Genomic DNA, 20,807 nt, shown 5'->3' on the forward strand with positions numbered 1-20,807 from the left:
TTCTTATCTTTACAATATTTTTAGATGTAACATGAAATCTAGCGACGTATAAGATACAAAAAAAACTTATAACAAACCATTTGGCTTCAAAGTACTTTATCTTAAGTTGGAAAAAAAAAACAATATATTTTTTTTATATTTCATTTTTTCCATTTCACCAGTTTAGTATACATTTTATCAAGAAAACCTAGACACGCTACGTATAAATATATATAAAACTAAGACTTGGGAAGACTGAAAATTTTCCAATTGACTGAAAAGCCCTTAGGGAACAAGTAGAATAACATAGCGATGTATTCTAGGGCACTTCGTTGAGCAACATCCAAACCTAAAATGACGTATTTACGAGGTCGTAGGTAGAAATGTCAAGCTATGACGTTGAAAAACAAGATAACACTGTCATTTTATGTCAAAACTTTAATGTTTGTCTAAAATTTTCTTACTTGTTGTTATTTATTCAATTTTTTTTTCCTTATTCACAAACTATATAAATGATTATATTTTCACTCGAAGGTCGTATTTTTTGTGCATAAAAATTTTTAATATTATCTGTAATTAGAAGTAACGTTTTTTTAATCTAGATTTTAAAAGACAACATAGAATTATATATTTTTTTACAAATCTAATAAGGAATTTTCTAAAGTTTATTGATCTTTCTTCCGCCTGTTTTGGCCATCATAGTTTCCACCTGCTACATATAGAAAACGACCCTTTAGATTAAAAGAATCATTTTGAAGATTCCAATAAAAAAAAAAGAAGTAATCGTAGTTCATCCATAAGTTAGTAATTACAAATATGTAACAGTAAATTCTTAAATTCAAATATTTATATCTATAGACAGTATTTTTATCTCCTTAAAGTTTAATAGTCAGGACGAAAATTCTGAAAATTATTTCGAATGGAATAATTTTATTTTTATTCAAATATCTATTGGGTAAATGCCCGAGAATAAGGTATGCACACATTCTTTTCATTAACAATAATGCAGCAAAAGTAAGAGGACTACATTTTATTTCGATTCGATGAAAATAAAATCTTAGCGAGATAAAAGTTATAAGAAAGGTGTTAGAGGTATTACTGCAAGTACAGTAAAATTAGACCCATCATTGGTATTCAAAAATGAAAAATTTTTTTATGCCACTCATGCCCGAAGAATATGTCGCTAACTAGCTAACGTCGGTTTAATAAAATTTTATAATAAAACACAGCTTTTTCTAATTGGTCAAAAGTGTGTTATAATATATATTAAATCATTGCTTTTTATATTAAATCATGAAGTTTTAGTAAATTCCTACTCAATGACTCAAGCCATTAGCGAATCTATTGGCTCCCTCTTTTATGACACTTTGAATTTAGCTGCCTTATTAACATAACCAAATTTTTTAGATTGCACATGCGCTTATTCTAATATTCGAATTTTTTTTCATACTTTAATAAGCTAGTCAGGATTGCTGTCTAAAAAACTCTACACTGATAGAAGTATTGATTTGAGCCAAATAAGACTTGATAACAGTTAATAAATTATTTATTTGAATAGAAGGAAATGACACGTAAAGTAAATTAAGTAGGGTTATGACAAGTAATTTATAGTACTATTTAATTATATTTGTTTAAAGAAAATAGTACACACAGTAATTAATTTTAAAAATATTCATCATTTTTTTTTCTATATAACAATATTTAGTTGATTTTATTTTGAATTTGTTACACATAATGGACGAATGACTTACACTAGACAGTGTCGACTAATTGATCTGGCTTTTTCACATATCAATTCTTTACATATCTAACTCGAATATATATAAAAATCAAAGTGCCTCAAAAAAATTTTTTGAATAAGGAAATTTACCTTTTTCAAGAATTTAGGGGTTGCCGGAGGGCCGCTACCCTCCAGCCAGACCTCGACTATTTTTTGTAGGGGTCTTTCATGGACACTTACAAATTTTGCTAAGTACCTCAAGAACCTACCCAAAATTGTTTACCAGCTCTCCTACTATGTAGTCAAAGGTATTACAAACAGAAAGTGGCGCTGTAGTCGAGTATCGCAGCGATGTTAACTCAAATATGAGATTTATCATCTATGATTAAATCTATATTTAAGGCAAACAAATACTTCAGCCAAATAAGGCTGAAAAACTGTTTCAAATAAATACATTTATTAATATCAAATAAATATTTCTATCAGTGTATAGAAAATCTATAGACACTCTACAGAAATGAGTTAACCTAACTTACCTCAGCGGGTTTTATCGCTTTAATGAACCATTTAGCCCAAAAAATGATTGTTTTTATATTTTGAAGTAGACTATCATGGACCTATTTCTAGGATACTTTTGAGACATGAAGTAAATTACGGATAACCCATTTAGCTAATAAAATCCCTAAGGGGGCCATTCTACCTCCATCCTCTTAGAATTAACGGTAACAAATTCAGCATTTTACGTTAAAATGGTAATTTTAATGTTTATAAAATTTTGACATTGCAATTTTACGGAAATCCTGGTTCATTAAATTCAAAATAAAAAAAACCCGTAACATAAGTAGTAAAAAGTCCGGATGAGCAAGCAACAGTAAAAGAAGTAGAAACAGTCAGTAATGGTCAAGCGACGTTTGAATTGCCATGCTGGAGTATCCGACTATTTTAAGTCCTCGCGAGCTAGTTAAAAGCAACATTGGAGCTTTGATACATTTACTTTAGCTTCGGAAGTGACTTAGAGCATATGCTCGGATCGATAGCCAAGAGCACTTGAATCAGCCGGATGGTTACACCGCAGCTGATTTAGGGCTCTGAAAGTTCAATTGTCACTTCTAAGCCGTGTATCTCAGTGGTCACGCCTTCATAAATCATTACTATTGCATAACAGCGACATCTAAGTTTCCGTTGTTTTTTTTCCATGCTATCATTCTATTTCTTATTGAAATTAAAACTCAACACCGCTATTCAGATTCCAAAATACCCAACGATTTTTTTATATATTGATTAGGGTGGTCCATTTGAAACGACTATTATTTTTTTCATTCCCACTTAAAAATGCTGTTGTAAACATCGAAAAAAAAATCCCTGCAAGTTTCAGCCTTCAATTTTAATTTTAAGTACTTTACATTTTATTTGGAAATTTCCTATTTAAAATACAAAGGAAAGTTATGATTTTTTTTCGATTGTCTTCTCAACATATTTTTTAAAAAATTCAACCAAATGTCTTTTAATTTTAATTTTAAATCAGTAAATAATCATCTTTTTGCAACTCATGGTACACTGAAAAAAATAATCGGTAGCAGCTACCTATTAGTAATCGGTAACTACTACTGATTATTTTTCAGTAGCTGCTACCAATTATTTCGGTACCAATTACCTAATTTTCAGTAACAGTTATCTATTAGTAGCTACTACCGATTATTTTTCAGGGGCCGCTACCGATTATTTCGGTACCAGTTACCTAATTTTCTGTATCAGTTACCGATCTTTACTTGCATTCTCACTACAAGCTTCGTTATTTAGTCAATATCAACTAAAAATCCAAACCATAGTTAAAAAAATGATTTTCAGAACCAATCTTGTCATTGATCAATCTGCCATTGGTTCTAAAAATGGAAGTTTGATTTCATTCAACTCCGAAACTCCGATTGACGAAGTGGATTCGATTGAAAGAAAATCCGTATTGACTCCCGATTTTTTGTAATACATAATATAATAATTTAACTTGAAGTATATCATATATTTTCATAAAAACTCTTTACTGTTCATACATTAGCTCAATCACCTTATAACCCATTTCATGTCTAATGAAATCGAGTTGTGAGTCATAACATCACATTTTATCGTTTTTCTCAACAACCCCCTTTTTTATTATTTATTATGATTATAATACATTATTAGTAATAAACTCAAAAACATCTTTCATAGTCTTATGACAAAATTCAAACTAATACAAAGCGATCAATGCTTAATGTTGGAATGTAAAAGTATATATAACATATATGCGATGTTTTCCCAAGTACTTAAGTGAAAATTCATGAGAATATAACCATAAACGTTTTCATTCTTATACTAACAACAATCACATTTTATATGATATCCTCATATAGTTATAGTAGGCTTCTGTGTATAAGTATATATGTATGTTAGGTATGTACACAAACCCTTAACTCTGGTATAACACTTTAATATCAGCAACCATTTGCCCAGTTTGAAAGTTTCACTAAACTTTGACAAGTGTTATTTCCGTGTGCGGAGTTTTGGGATATGGACGGAAATAGTTGCCAAGTAAGAAAGGAAAACTCAGATTCATCAAACTCTAAGATATCTGGCAACTGTTTTTCTATACTTTTCACAAGTTTATCGTATAAAAGATATCATTTCACGCTTTTTTTTTTTATTTTATTTTATTTCTTTAATCGTCTCTTAAATTAGTTTCACTATACAATTTCAACAATATTTGGTCTGCTATGAGGTTTATATTTTTTAATTTTCCTAATATTTTCATTTTTACGATTTTTAAATGTCACCAATGTAGCACATTTTTTTTCTTATGAAAAATTTACTGAGATTTTATGAATGGTTCCGATATAAAATTTTTTATTTCTCCCAAGAGGTTATAAATTTAAATCCTAGTTTATATATACATGTATACTTATATATGTTATAATATTTGCCTTACAAAAAAATATGGTAACAGTTACAACCCAAAACATCTTTCAACCTTTTCTTTCTTAAACTCTTTATTCTTTTCTATGAACTATAAATTAGAAAAAAAAAATTAACATAAGTCTAAAATAAAAAAAAATTATACAATACAAAAAAAAAAACCTGTCGCCAAGTTGCCTGACAAAAATGCTATTATAAATTTTCAACTCGTATATATATATATGTATGATCTTGGAAAATTCTTTAAAGCACAGGTATTATAAAAGTTTTTCTAGTGAAACTTTATCAATTTTACGGATTCACTTCATGTTGTATGGCCTAAAATGTTAGACGTAAGACTTTCGTAAATGTTCAAACATTAAAGCTACAACTGATGTTTACGATATATACATATATATATTTATATATATATAAGGGAAAATTTAACCGAACCATACGTATCATACGACACATTTGAAGTTTCATTGAACTAATAAATTACTAAAAATAAATCATATATTGATTAACAACTTATGAGTAAAAAAAAAAAAGAAATTTAATTTATTTATAATTATTTTCACGATATACAGTGTTTCATTTTCGTTTGTTATTATTATTATTCTACTTTATAAAAATTAACTATCGGGTTATCTAGTCGCGAGTCGAATAAAAGAACGACGAATAACCGAATCGTACAGACATGACCAATACGGAAATGGAAGTTTTACTTCACCGCCCAAAATCGTTAAATCGTTTTATCGAAGCTGTGACAAACTCGTTGCGAATAACTCTTTGAATCAAAGCGTTGTTAGATTGCTTGGTAGTTAAAATTGTTGATTGAGCTTGACGTACCATTTTTCAGATTTTTTTTTATTTACGAGTGTCCACTTATAACGACTTTGTTCAATAAAAAAAGAAAAAGTTACACGTTCTTTATTTGTTATTATTATTCAGACATATTTATTTTATTATTTTTTCAATTTAATAACAATCAATAAAATAAAAAGTTTGTTATTTTCGTTTTTTTTTTACTCCGACCACGCGTATGTTATTGGAACTACGTGACGGTGATTACATGTCAAGTGTTGAAAACCCTAGTGTATTGACGATTTGTCAATAAACAAAAATCAACAAGCGAAAAAGTAAAAAATAAAAAAAAAATAAAAATAGGGTGAGTTTTAAAGCCATTTGTAAAGTGACAACATAATGGAATATGAACAATAATAAAATTTCGTTTTTACACCAAAAATAAGTTATTTTAAAAAACAATTAAATTACTCGGAAAAAAAAATTTGTATAATCATGTAAAATTATATATGAATGTCTATATAAAATTATATAAGACTTTTGGCCATATATAATTTTGTATAGTTTTATATAATTATATATAGTTTTATATATTATACTCACATTATACTTATGCATTGAAATAATTGGTCGCAACAACTGAACATGCTTTTAAAAAAAAAATAAAAAATTATAAATATAAATATCAACTATTATAATCGATGGAGTAGAATTTATAATATTTACGAAATTTAAATTCGTAAATGCGTTTATATATCATCATTTACATATTTTTACATCGAAGGAAAAAGAATTAAACTTAAAATTTTGTATGATGATATCAAATACGGAGGTGGTAATGAGATAAAATTATATACAATTGTATATAAACTTATATGTTTATATATAACATTATATAACTATACAAAATTATATATATTTCTATTTAATGACGTAATATACAGTGTTGGGAATGACAAAATCATGTATGATTGTATATAAATTTATATCTTTATATATAAAATTATATAATTATACGAAATTATATATCATTTTATATAGTTTTATATAATTGTATTAATTTTCATATTTACATATAAAATGATATCTAATTTTATATAAAAAGTTATATATTATTATATAAAACTATAAAAGTTCATATAAAATTATACATAATTTAATATGATTATATATTTTTTTTTCCCCGGGATGAATTATAAAAAAATACTTATTTAAATTTGAATATATTCAGAAAATTATCATTATTATTGGATTAGTGATAAAAAATAAAACAAATCTTGATTAAACAATATTGAGGTTTATTCAAAATAAGCTAGTCATTTTCAATTCAGAGATTCACATATTGATTGAAATAGTACCCCAATATTGAACCTTCTCTCTCCCTTTTGCTCTGTATCTATCTACCTATATGTATACACACATATAAACAAGAATTAACCTCAATCGTTATTGATTTCATTACTATTTTAAATTAAAATAATTTCCAACACGCATAAAAAGAATTAGCATACTATCTTCGCAAAGCACTGGATTAAACCACCTGACCTTATCTCAGATGTCTGTTGATAATCATATGCACTCTGATCTGCTACGAAAAAATTTTCCATACATGGAGTGTAGAGCTAAAGAAGTCAATTTTATTTTTAGTCTTAATAATTGACCATACTCAATACACATCTTAATCGCGAAGCAGTAAGATGAGTTCCATGTTTTCTTTTAAAAAATTTTTTGCACAGTTCAAAATATATACGCAGTAATTATATGCAAAATTACAAAACTTAGAATGCGTTCAAATTAAAAAATTAATTTTTGATTTTCTACAATATAATAATTAGCCAAAAAAAAAATTAATCAATTCACTGTATTGAACTAAGATTTAATTAAAGATTGTAAATAGGATTGTTCCAGTTGTTTCTACACACAATTGATGATTTATTTAGATTAGAGCGGACTATAGGGATTTGATTCGATAATATCACGTGATTTATCACTATATGAAAATTTGACGAATAGTATAATTTACAATGGGTATCTACGAATTATTGATTACAATGGTATACTCTCTGTTTGTTTACATTAGAGTACATTTGTTTACTGTAATTTAGTTCAGAGTTAATTACACGAATAATGAACATGTCTTGCGCAAGTTATAATGAAGTTATTAAAATTAAAATCTCAATTATACGAGACGGTAAAACTTATTTATTTAAAATATTGTCACAAAAAAAAAACCTAATCTCTATTTCCGTTTTTTTTTTTATAATGCAATTAAAAATTCTGTGTAAACACCAAGAAATGTTCAATCTTTGATGAATTATTTTAATCACGGAAAATGAGGTTTACTTATAAATTAATAAACTTCAAAAAAAAAAGTTATAAAAGATAAACAAAAGTGATGAAGAAGAATAAACATGTAAAAGTAAAAAGTGTTTGAGTTTTCTCTTCATTTTTACCGATTTATTATGTTGGCCATATTTCACAATTCGAAACGTCGATTTGTAGCTTTCGTCGGGTTAAAACAACGTGAATCAATATGATTTATTACGTCAGTATGTTTCTCATTCAAAAAATAAAAAAAACTGAACATGATTCTATTGTTTTTTTTTTTTCTTGTTATATTTAATTTTTATTTTGTTCTATAAAATTTTCTTGCCGCGAATTGAGTTACTGTTATCTTATACCTCATAGCTTTGAATTCCATTATAATATAATTGGTATCAAATATCATTTTCGATATGTCTGATATGACTATTCAGCATATTAACGGATAGTTCGCTCTGATGTACATAGTTTCGGATGTTCCCATTGAAATGAACGTAAACTCAAAGGTGAATATAGTAATATGATAAGAAACATTCTATTGTTCACTGTCTAGTAATTTTCTATTGAAAACAGAACCGTGTACATATAAATTATAACTATTACTAACATTATAATTGAGGCCAATGAAGAAAATAGTATTTCAGTTATAAAGAAAATTTAAAAATGAGTTTTTATTTAGTTCAGTTTTCGAGAGACTTTTTAGTAACATATCAGTTTTGTTAGGTCCTAAAAAACTATTCTGACTATTTTGAAGGTTATGTTCGGATGCGTGCATAGGGTCTGTAAAAAAATGATTTTCCTTCCACCATTTTCTAACAATTATGATTGCTCCGCATGCGCAGTGGCAATTCATCGACTTCATCATAACCTAGTAGTGGAAAAAAAAACTCATTCTTTTGCAGACTTAACTATATATTCGCTTTGTGCAGAACAAAATCAGCGCCAGAGGTAGCTAACTTACTAACTAAATACTAACGATATGACATTTGATTATATAAAGTAAAAAGTAAATAATTATGTACTATGATTGAAAATTAATGATTAAACGAAGAAATAAGGTGAAAGACCCAATAACGGAACGACGAAGGCCGTGTGTCAGTATTTATTATTTTAAAATTATTGATGCAACTCATGAAAAAAAATAATTTAATAGATCGTTCGGAACAAACATTTAACTATGTGAAAAAAATTTTAAATATCAGTTTATGCAAAGACAAACTACGATTCACGCTACGGCCCGTGACTGCGAGACAATCTACGAGACAGGTTCTCGAAGAGCTCGAAAATGGATCTACAACAATTTTTCGAGCTCGAGGAGCTCATAAACTCATATTTCCACGCGTAGTGCTAAATTCGGTTCTGGACAGAGCGAATTCATATATGTGCATTTCGTTTAATTGAATTGAAATTTTTTTAAAAAACCTTTTTGGTTACTAACATACTTTAATTCAGTCCTCATTTACACACAAGGTTGTTTTAAACAAAACATCCCTTGTATGCAATTTATGTTGGTTGCAATGAATGAAAAAAAGTTTTAGCATTATCAGGTTATAAATATTCATCATTTTTTTTCGTTCAACTGATTTTGTTTGGTGACGTTCGAACCACTTAGTTAAGGAAACAAAAGGACAAAAAAAGTATTTATACTTGGAATTTAATAAAATCGTCGGTTTTGTGGTTAATCTGTTTATTACAATCAAACCAGGAGGATTTAAATATTGATTTCCAATAGAGTTCTAGACATTAAAATTCTAAAGCCAATGGAAAAAGAATTAGGCCAATTATTTGCATTTTTCGTGAGAAATTGTGTTGACGTACCCACGTACAAAACCAACCGTCCCTGGTATTGGGAATAAAAATACACTTTTTTACATGAATATCTTAATTAATAGTCCCGCTACTGTTTCAAATTTGAATATTAAGATCCCTTCTTTAATAACCGCTGTGCTTTTTCATTCCTTCTCGAATAATATCGAATAGAGAGGCAAGTAAACGTGAGTTTGATGGAATAGATATTTATTGCGGTATAAGCCTAAGATTTGTGCTACGTGTTTACGAAAACAAATGTAAAATTTATTGTGCAAACAGAAGCTCTAATTACGAAATAAAAATTTTTCTTGCATAAAAAATCAGAATTTCATATCCTTAAATTTTCCTGTTGTCTTAATAACTTTTGACATATAAATATTTTTTTTAATCAAATTTTAGAAATTTTTCACCATAGCTATTCCAATTATTTGCATTTAAAATACACGGAAAAAACAGAACATTAAAAATTAATAAATAATAGTAAAAAGTGGAATCTGTTATCAGTAATTAGTACTATTATGCGCTTAATGCAAAGTAGTTTACTAATTTTTGTAGATTCCTAAAAATTACTATCAATTATTTCAAAAAGTAAGTAAATATTTTTACTTTTAGGTATAATACCTGACTTATCAGTGAAAGTTCATTAATTTATAGCATAATCTATTAAAAAGTAATGATTGGTCAAATTAAGAGTTGATATCTTAGATACTGATTTTTTCAGCCGGAAATTGCAAAAGTTACAAACTTTTATTTTATAAATTCGATATCACTGATCAATTATTAGCTTAAAATGTCATTCATTCACCATTATAAATTAATTTACAATATACATAAATCGAATAAGTGATAAATAATAAAATGAAAAATTAGTATATTAGATACTGATTTTTCGCTCATAAAAACACCGAAAATTTTTAACTTTTATTTTATAAATTCTATCCCATTGACTAATAATTAATATAAAATGTTATTTATTCGTTATTATAAATTAATTTATTATATACATATATTGAATAAGTGCTAAATAATAAAATGAAAAATTCGTATACTGGATCTTTATATATTAATATGTACGTTTACTAATTTTTCGGTTCCTCATTTTTTAAATTTTTCTATGTCTATTTAAATCAAATTTTAATATAAATAATAGCCATTTTGTAATATATATAATGATCCTGATTCGATATAAGTATCGAATATACTAATTTTAAGTCGAAAATAAACTACAAACTATTAAAATTTTGAGCATCATTTTTTTCCGTGTAGAATTTTAACGAATAAGATTATTTTTGCCTTGTTGATTATCGACTAATAAAGTATAAAACAATCAATATTATAAAATAACTTTTCAATGTTTTATATTACCATCACTTTATGTTATAAAAAAAAATTTATTCTTAAATTTATTTGGAGGTTTTAAATGTACTTAGAGACCTAGACTTTATGATCCACTTATTTAGTAGGTTTTTTTTGTTAGCTATACCTTGATATATAATTAATTTTTTTTGAGCTAATGAAAATAAATAAAAAAATAATATTTGTAATATTATTCCACATAAATTTCTTCCAACTTTACTAAGAGACTATAAAAAAAAATATAAAATAACTCTCAAGAGAGTATTCACCTAGGTTATTTTTAATTTTTATTTTTATAAAATAGTGTAAAGAGAAAAATTCCTATAAATCAATTTCATATAATATATTATTTTTGATAGCACTATAATTACTATCTCGCTTGTCTGAAATCGCACTTCATTCTAACTCACGTAATAAATTTTTAATAATTACTTGCATTAGACAGAGCTTCGATCCATTCAAATTGAGCCGATTTGAAACCATTAGCGCATATACAAGCTCAACCGTCAATTTAGTTCGTTAAAACAACATGTGGTTGTTGAGGTTTATAATAAACAATTCCTATTTATACAGGGTTAAAATAAAGTACGAAACTAATTTAGCGAGTTTAAATAAGTACCAACCCCTAGGGAAGATATTGATCATTTTCAACCCGCAGATTCGCATATATCTAAAATTAGGCTTGTGTCGATTTACTAAACAACCGCTGAACTACTACTGAAAACTAAAATCCTTGTGTTAAAAATTTTATGCCCACATAACTTTTTCAAAAAATTTCTACTTCAGCAATTTCATTATAACGATTAATAAGTTTAATGCTGGTGAATTTGTTTTTGTTGAGTGTTAGGTAACAGAGACCCGATTATCGTTAACTCTGGGTTCAGTAGAGTACTTATCTCTACTAAATCCTCAGACAAACAGAGTGACACTATGATCTCCAGCAGTCATATCAAAATCAAAAGGACACACGTTTGTATCTCCGGTTTCTCATTAAAACATAAACTCAGTCCAGGTTCCATACACAAAGACAACTGTATCAGTTTGATCCTGTTGACCTCTGAAAATATTTCATGTATTTGCTTTATTAATTTTTTTTTATTTTTAACCAATTACTTCCACCAAAATGCTAATAAATTAGCGACTAATTAACTGATAATTTGTAAAAAAAATATTGTAATTAAATTGACTAAAAAAATATAATTCAATTTTATATGAATCTATTTCATTTCATCATGATATTTTATCTCATTGTGGATTATTGATGCTCTTCCACAAAAGGTTTTTTTTTCATACAACAGTACATATACCTGCAATGATATATTTTTCATTTTATATTATTCTATTTGTCGTCATCCAATTCGTTCATTGAAGCTTTTGAATGTTTTGTATGACAGTATAAATTTATAATCCAACATATTTTCTATATAATTCAATTGAAGGTAATAAAATAAAGTTTCTAAATATTAACATGAGTGAAAAAATTTTAAATGCCTTTTCATTTCCGTTATTTTACAAATTTCATTTACTGAAATTCATTATTTTTTTAAATATTTCACAATGACATCGTTGAGTATTCATGGCTTTATTAAATATAAACTATGTTGGAATTGCCGCAAGCTGCATTATTAATAATCAAATTTATAATAAGTTGCCATTACAATCGACTGTGATTTGTATATTTACGATGAAAGCAATAGATGTAATTAAATACTCAATGATACTGATTTATCTCTGATAAGCCCAGTCGGAATACAAGTACTGCGGTAAATATATATAGTTGGCACTTTATTTTCATTCATTTTTATTGAGAAATAATTTATACTTTCAGCTGCGTATTCTCATAAGTTTAATTTTTTTTCTATTTTATCAATATTCTATGATATAATTTGTAATTATAAATCTATCAGTCACGCTACGGCCCGTGACTGCAAGAGTTTGTAATCTAACCTGCGAGTTTTAACTTCGATTTCACTCTGCAGAGTTTTTTTTTTTTTTTTATAAATGATATTTCTAAAATTCTTCTTTCGAAGCGAATTCCGCCTCGAGGAGATGAAATAAATAAAATATCCATGATGCAAATTTATTACAATTTATGAAACCTAAGAATACCAAGTACTAAAATACATCTATTTAAGTATATTGAGTAGTTAAAGTAGCATTCAATTCCGACTTTAAAAACTTAATTAATTTTCTTCTCGTTGAATGCGTTTCAAGTATGAAACTCAACTTGACTATCATAAATAATAGAGTTAATACATTGTTACGTTAAACTACAACTATAAATAATGAAAATAATAAATATTAATTAATACATAAATATTTGTTTTGTTTACATGTTTAATTAGACTTTGGAATAACAACTGGACGACAAGAATCCAGTTTTCCATGCGCATTTGTATTCAACAGTAATGAAACACGAAATGGTACATTTGCATCACCAAATTATCCAGGATTTTATCCACGTGATACAGAATGCCATTATTTTTTTAATGCTCAGCCGACGGAAAAAGTACACCTACATTTTCATTATTTTGACGTTGAAGGAGTATTACCGTAAGTTTCATATAAAATTTTATTTTAATATTTAATTAATTTTTATTACTTTTAAATTATATGTACATCCATAGATGTATTTATATATAGATATTTATTACATTTAATTAAATTTCTTTTTATTTTTCTTTAATTTTATTTTAAAATTTTATGTATTATTTTACTTTGATATTACTATTAATTTTTTTTTAACTTCAATACTTACATTACTCCTATAGTCAATATTTATTTTCATTATTAACTCTAGTAAATCGAGAAAGTTTTAACCGTTTATCTTTCTTGACTTAATTTAACCATTTAAAGTTGAGTTCATACAAAACTTTTTTTAATTTATCATATTATTAAATTTTATATATATATATATATATATTTCCATTTTTATTGAAAGTATTTTTTTTTCATGAAATAATAATTATCATACTTTTTATACTTGAAATTCCAAAAAAAAAAAAATATGAAAAATACTTTTATTTAAATTGTACCTTTTAGAATATTAAAAACATGGTTATTATTGATAATTGATATTAAAAAATAGCATTAAGTTATTAAATAATAATAAATTTTTTAGTGTAAGATAAACAATTACAGAGGATAATTAATTGTTTGCTTTCTTGTTAACTATAAATTATATAGAGGGGAGATAAGGGCGGGCAAAACGGGACCGGTAAATAAATAATGGATTTTTGTGCATCTCACCATACGGTAAATCTTATTTTTTGGACTTCCATTTGAAATAATTAAACAAAAGTTCTGCCATATCTACACATTTTTTATCCGAGCAGGCAAAACAGACCATCTCTAAAAAAAGTAAAAAAATCTACTTTTCTTTTATTTAAAAAAAAAGTATATCTAATTTAAGGAGAGAAAAGAATAGTTATGATTACCATTCTACATAGTAACCAGACTTATTTTTGTAAAATGGTAAATAATGCTATGTAGAATAGGATTTATTACCATTTTTCTGGTAATGATCACTATGTTACATTGAAACAAGTAAAATGGTAAAAATCGCTATCTAGCATGGGAATCAGGGCTATGTAGAATGCTACTCAGTCCCATGCTTGAATAGCTGTCATTACAGTTTAATAAATATATATAAGACAACGAAGTAAACAAACCAAGTAAATAAATTGTTTATTACTAAACATTCTAATTTTTAAAATTATTCTTCATCTTTTATCAAAAAATGATATTTCATTATGAGCAATATTTTAATTATTTCAATAGATTAATTCAATTTCTACATATATTTAAAGTAACTTGAGTTATTTATTTTTTCATAACCTTATTTACTAAATATAAAATAAATAAAACATCGTAAATGTTGCTAGGTAACATTGTAGTCATGTCCATTTGCATAGTTCTTTCATCAATGCAGAATGGTAATCATTACTATGCTAGCATAGCCAACGTTACTATATAGAATGGGTAGATTGCTCTATACCGTGACTCTCGAGGCTAAAAAATCCTTGTTACTATGTAACATAGTAATGGTTACCAGTCTACATAGGAATTAGAACTATTCTTTGCTCTCCGTGTGAGAAAAGAGATTTTCAATACTGTTAATAAATAAAAATGCCGAAAAAACAACATTATTGAAGATAAATAACTTATATAAAATTTATATACCAAAGAAGATACCATACACAGTAAAAAGAGCGGTGTTAAAATAAAATAACACCAGTATCGACTTTAACAAAATATTGGGATCGCGTTATTACAAAATAAGAAAAGAGAATTCTCGCTATACGTTTCAAAGTTATGTATTATATTTATATTTAACCGAATATTTGATTGAAATGTTAATATTCGTAGCAATATGTATCATTAATCTAATGAGTATGGAACTCAGCTTGATACAAGCTGTCATGCTTGTAAAACTTTATATACTAACAAGTTTCACGTTTACTATTAAATTCAATTGCATGACAGTGGATACAGCGTTATAGTGTGTACGTAGTATACAGACAGTATGTGAGAATAAAGGTGATGTAAAGTTGGTAGAATGTTTTGTAAGCGATGTTGTGATGGTGACATCTATAGATGACATTGGAAACTCTGCAGAGTTTGAGATTAAAGTGGTTGTTTGGATGGATGCTTTGATCAACTTTGATTGGGAGGGATTAATTGTTTTTGTTTCCCAAACGAATTAAAGCTTTTATTTTTTATTTTTTTAATATTTTTGAGTACAGATACGGAGTGTGATAGATAACTTAATCGAAAGTTAATTAGTTTATTTCAATTAAACGGTTTAGGAAAATAGTCATTAGATTTTTTAACTGACTAATAGAAACCACTATATTATAATACTTCCACTATTAGAAAACAAATCTAATTTTACGCCATTACCTCACATTAACATTACAAACCGAAAATTTCCGACGGCGACTTACTTTCTGGGAGGGCTTTAGTCAAAGGTTAGGTTAAGGGAACCCGGTGGTCTAGAGGCTGAAAATTTCATGATTTTAAAAAAATTTTTTTTTATATCTTAATAAAAATTAAACCTTTGAAATTTTAAGGGATTATTTTATTGTTATTTAAATATACAAAAAAATTATTTTTAACATTTTAAAGATGGCGTTGAAGTTAGCTCCTTTAAAAAAAGGGATCCGGGCGGCGTAAGACAATTTAGCTCTTCTATGCGTCTGAAACAAAAAAATTTAATGGATTTCTAATCAGTATAAAGATATCTATCGCAAGAACTAGAATAAAAAAAAAAAATTTTTAAAGAAGTGGCACTTTGTTAAAATTTGTAGTCCAAAAATTGCATTTTTTTTCTTAACATTTTGCATGTTAAAAAATAGAAATATTCAACGCAAAAATTTTATTCTAGTTCCTGCGATAGCTGTTAGTGTATTAAATAGCATATTTAAATTTGAAACCAATCGACTGAATAGTTTTTTTTTCCTACGCCAGGAAGAAAAACGTAGTTTCGAAATAAACGCGTCCAAAGTTTTAGTCAAAGAAATTCTGAAGAAAACTAGATTTGAACATATACTTACGATTAATCAACTATTCGAGCACCATATTTTTTTCTTGTGCATTTTTCCGTTTTCTTTTGTTTTTCATTATGTGTTGACTTGTTTATCATTATTATAAGTTAGGTATAGAATTCGAAGTAGATGTTTTTCGCCAAACAATAGAATAAAAATTACTCACTCGACCAGCCTACCAAATAGCTTTTAGAACATGAAATACTGGGAAAATCATCACCATATTTTCACAGTATATTTTTGAAATACTATATTTTCGAAATATAAAAAAAAATCGATTTTTCGAAATTTCTAGACCACCGGGTCCCCTTAATAAATAAATACTGTTTATTGTACGATATATATTATCAAAGATAATGTTCTGCTTGTATTTTCATGATACAATAACAATCTAAGATAAATTTATTATTGAAGAATAGTGAGTTGAAATATAAGCAATAAATATAAGATATGACAATACTGTCATTTCTGACCATATACTTGTGTCACGAAATCGATTTAGTTATACATTTTATGTCACAATGGATACATAAATAACAGTGGCATTTTTTGCTGACATTAATAGATGATAAATTTTTGTCATAAGTCAGTTGGGAAAAGAAGTAAACAGTAAAGATATCTGGAGATTTTAGGGTTGTCTTTGAGTTTTAGGTATACATATGTATGTAGACGTCAGGAAAGAAATCAATCATACAAATAGCCACTTAGGTCCGAATAAATAAGGAAGTTCTGAGATAAAAAATGATGCCAAAAAAATAAAAGAGACTTCAATAAAAGTTTTCGTCTACCCCGAGCTAAAAAATAATATCTTAACTATTTAAATCATAAATTATACTTTGGTATCAACAATATTGTTACAGATAATTCATTATTTTGAATCCTTAATAAAAAAAAAAATGATCAATTAGATACAATTATCAATGCCAGTAAATTTCTAGTACTGTTGATTAAAAATTACCTCTCAAATATACTTAAGACATCACCGTCATCAAAATAAGCAGACAATACTGTCTTAGTTAACTGAACAGAAGATAGGTCCTTACGTTTCTAACTTAGGTCTTTTGTTCCAGTTGCGAAGCAGTGTCAGCAAGTGATTACGTTGAATTTTCAAACTATATGACACGCGATCGGAAGCACTCGCGACATTGTGGCCAACTGAAGGAGTTCGACGTCAAAAGCGACCGGAAGTTCTTTCGGGTGACATTCAAAAGTAACGATCGACTGGACGGGACAGGCTTCAATGCCAGCTATGTCTTCTTCGACGAAGAAGATAATTATACGATGAAGACACCTCTTAATGGATCCACTTCCACGGGTAAGATTACTTGCTATCACTTTTACTCTTACCATTATTATCACTCTTGCCCCTACTTCACTTATATAATCGATATTTATCATGTTCCCATTAGTCAGCTGAAACGAGAGACCATTAAATGTACCTTTAATCTTTTAATTAATTCCATGCCATCATTAGATTTTCCTATAAAATAAAAATAACTTTCTTTTTAAAAAGTATCTCCTTAATGTCTTTGGAGTAGATTTTATCAAAATAATAATCACTTTTTCATTACTTATATTTTCGCAGTTTAATTAAGATAAGTAAATAAATATATGGATAAATATATTGATTTATGCATGGGTAATGAGAGTCTATTTATATTATTGGGCGAAAATGTAGGATTGCGATTCTTTTAATGGATTAGTATCGAGAAGAGCGTTGGACTTTTTCGTGCATAAGCTTGTAGTTGGAAACAAGCCTTAGATTTTTAGTGTAAATAAAAAATATGTATTTTATCAACAAAAATAATGGAAGGATATTATTTATTCGAAATAATACCTAAAATTATTGACGAATTCAATTTATTTGTCATCAACAAAAATAATATCATGTAAAAACGTTTTGGATTTCATATTATAGACATCCCCTGATTAAAAGAAACGATTTAATTATACTACTATATAGTTATTAGGGTGTTAAAAAAAAAACAAAAAATTTTTTTTATGGTATCCAAAAATTAAAAGTATATCTAAAAATAAAAATTTTGGTACCAATCCGGGCTCTTAATAATGATATTAAGGTTTGCCTCAATCCATTTTTCTATTTTCCATTTAAATAACACGGGAAAAAAAATTTTTTTTTTTTTTTTAGAATTTTCTAGCTCACAAATTTTAAGATTTCTTTACTTTTCCAGTGAAACTATCAGTCTTATCAAAAAATGTCATTGGAACTTTTTGTAGATAATTTTATTCCTTACAAATTATTGCGAATAAAGTTTTTCGAAATTCCGCATTGTTCACAAGTTATTTTCATTTCAATGTCAAGCTCTTAAAAAATTAGATTTCTGATTGATTTTAAGAGCTTGAGGCAAACCTTAATATCATTATTAAGAGCCCGGTTTAGTACCAAAATTTTCATTTTTAGTTATACTTTCAATTCTTGGGTACCATAAAAAAAAAGTTTTTTTTTTTTTTAAAGTCCTAATAGATATACATTCATCATTAAGTGAATTGTTTTGCTTAATCAAGGTCTCGTAATTCACCCCCCCCCCCTGCGTGAATGCTTAGTAAACAATCTGTTTCTTAATAAGTAGTTATTATTAACTAATTACTCTGGATTACTTACTGAAAATGTAAATACATTTTCAAATGTGGACTTTCATTCAGCTATAGCAGTTTCATCCCTATATACATTTCAGACTCGTCACAACACTTCGTACATATTTGCTAATGGACTGCTGTAACTAATACGACTTACTACTGAATTGTGGTCAAATTATCATTATCGTGTTATAATTATTATTACACGTTATATCTGTTGATAACTTCCATCAATCCAATCCATCAAGTTATTGACCTTTACCCACTCATACTGACTTAGTTTCCATATTATAGTAATTAGCTTTAATAACTGTAGTTGAATTTGATAGTGATGTTTACTGATAGTTACATCGTATGTTTGATTATATCAAACATAAATATCGCATCTAGCATTTCTCAAATTATGTTTATCTTGATCAATAACTCTACTGAAGAGCAGCGTATAAAGTAGTAATAGGTTTGCTGCATTATATGATTGGATAGTTTAAAAACTTTAAAAGTCAACTACAACTCAAAGCGCGGGTAATAATCTTTGACTTGCGTTATTCATCCAGCGACTGCACTTTTCTTAAACTTTTCACGGAAAAATATAATCGGTAGCAGTTACCGAATATTTAATGTAATTTCAAAATGCTACCGTACGATAGACACAGTGACTAATATTTAGATTATTATATTTATCATCTTGACTTTTACAAATTTAATTAACATGTCGATTAAATTTTATTTGATCATTATTATAAAAATATTTTGGCTATAAATTTATATTTAAAATGATATATATATATATATTTGTTGATAAATAAATAAATATATAAATTGAATTTTCGTCTTGTCTAAATTGTCACACATCAAAAAACTAAATAAAAGGAAATAAAAAGACGTTGGGTGTCAAGCTAGTGGAAAAGAAGCTTATGCCACGTATTTTGTTCCAACTTGTGTGAACTCTGCTACAACTGCCATTACTATCACTATTACGGTTCACTTCAATCACCACTACAACTACCACTACCATGCTACTAATGCAATCGTTGCTACGACATTTGAGACATTTCAAATAAGGTTTTTGACCTCCTGTAGTTCTTTATAAATAAATCCATAAGACACGGAAAATTCACAAAAATTGTCGCGCCAGTCATGCTATTCAACGATAGGAAATAATAAAAAGGATGACATTAAAAAAAAAATTAGATAAAGTAGACAAATAAAAAGTTTGGAAAAACAAGTAATGAATAGAGTTGATAAAAAAATAAACACACCAATAACATGAGGTTTTTGTAATATTTTATCGAAGCTGCTTTCAATGAATAGAGTCATATTGAGCTGTTTACTTTTCGACATTCAAGTGGAGTTAAACTATTTGTTTTTTTCTTTTTTTTTTTAATTTTTTCAAATTTTTATTGACTTTCCCTTTTTAATAACTTCTTAATAATTTGACACTAAATACAGTGGAGTCTTTCTAACTTTGACTGAGACAAATCCAAAATTCCAGGAATTGAAATTGTAGAAGTACCCCTTCTTTTTACTAGAAGGCGTGGCTTAAAAACAGTGAGTCAGTCGAAAACACCCACGAATTTTAAAATTTTGAAGGTTAGGTTTTTTCCAAAAGTAATATGTCAATTTTATTGTTGTTAAACTTCTTAAATAGAAAATCAATTTTTCCAGTGAAACTCATTTTCCATCACGTAATAAGTTTTTTTTTCTTTTTTATTGATTTTCACAATATTAAAGCTTATTTAACTTAA

General features: G+C 27.1%; 1 protein-coding gene across 3 annotated transcripts in view; it reads left to right on the plus strand.

Moving 5' to 3' along the window:
• Positions 1-20,807, plus strand: part of LOC103574876 (suppressor of lurcher protein 1) — a 331,756-nt gene that overhangs the window by 305,800 nt on the left and 5,149 nt on the right. For all 3 annotated transcript variants that reach the window (XM_014442139.2, XM_053738735.1, XM_053738733.1), the window contains exons 11-12: positions 13,264-13,471; positions 17,535-17,779. In XM_014442139.2, coding sequence (XP_014297625.2) covers positions 13,264-13,471; positions 17,535-17,779 — 453 coding nt within the window. The remainder of the gene's footprint in view (positions 1-13,263; positions 13,472-17,534; positions 17,780-20,807) is intronic.

This window comes from Microplitis demolitor, chromosome 4, assembly GCF_026212275.2.
Source record: "Microplitis demolitor isolate Queensland-Clemson2020A chromosome 4, iyMicDemo2.1a, whole genome shotgun sequence".
NCBI lineage: Eukaryota > Metazoa > Arthropoda > Insecta > Hymenoptera > Braconidae > Microplitis > Microplitis demolitor.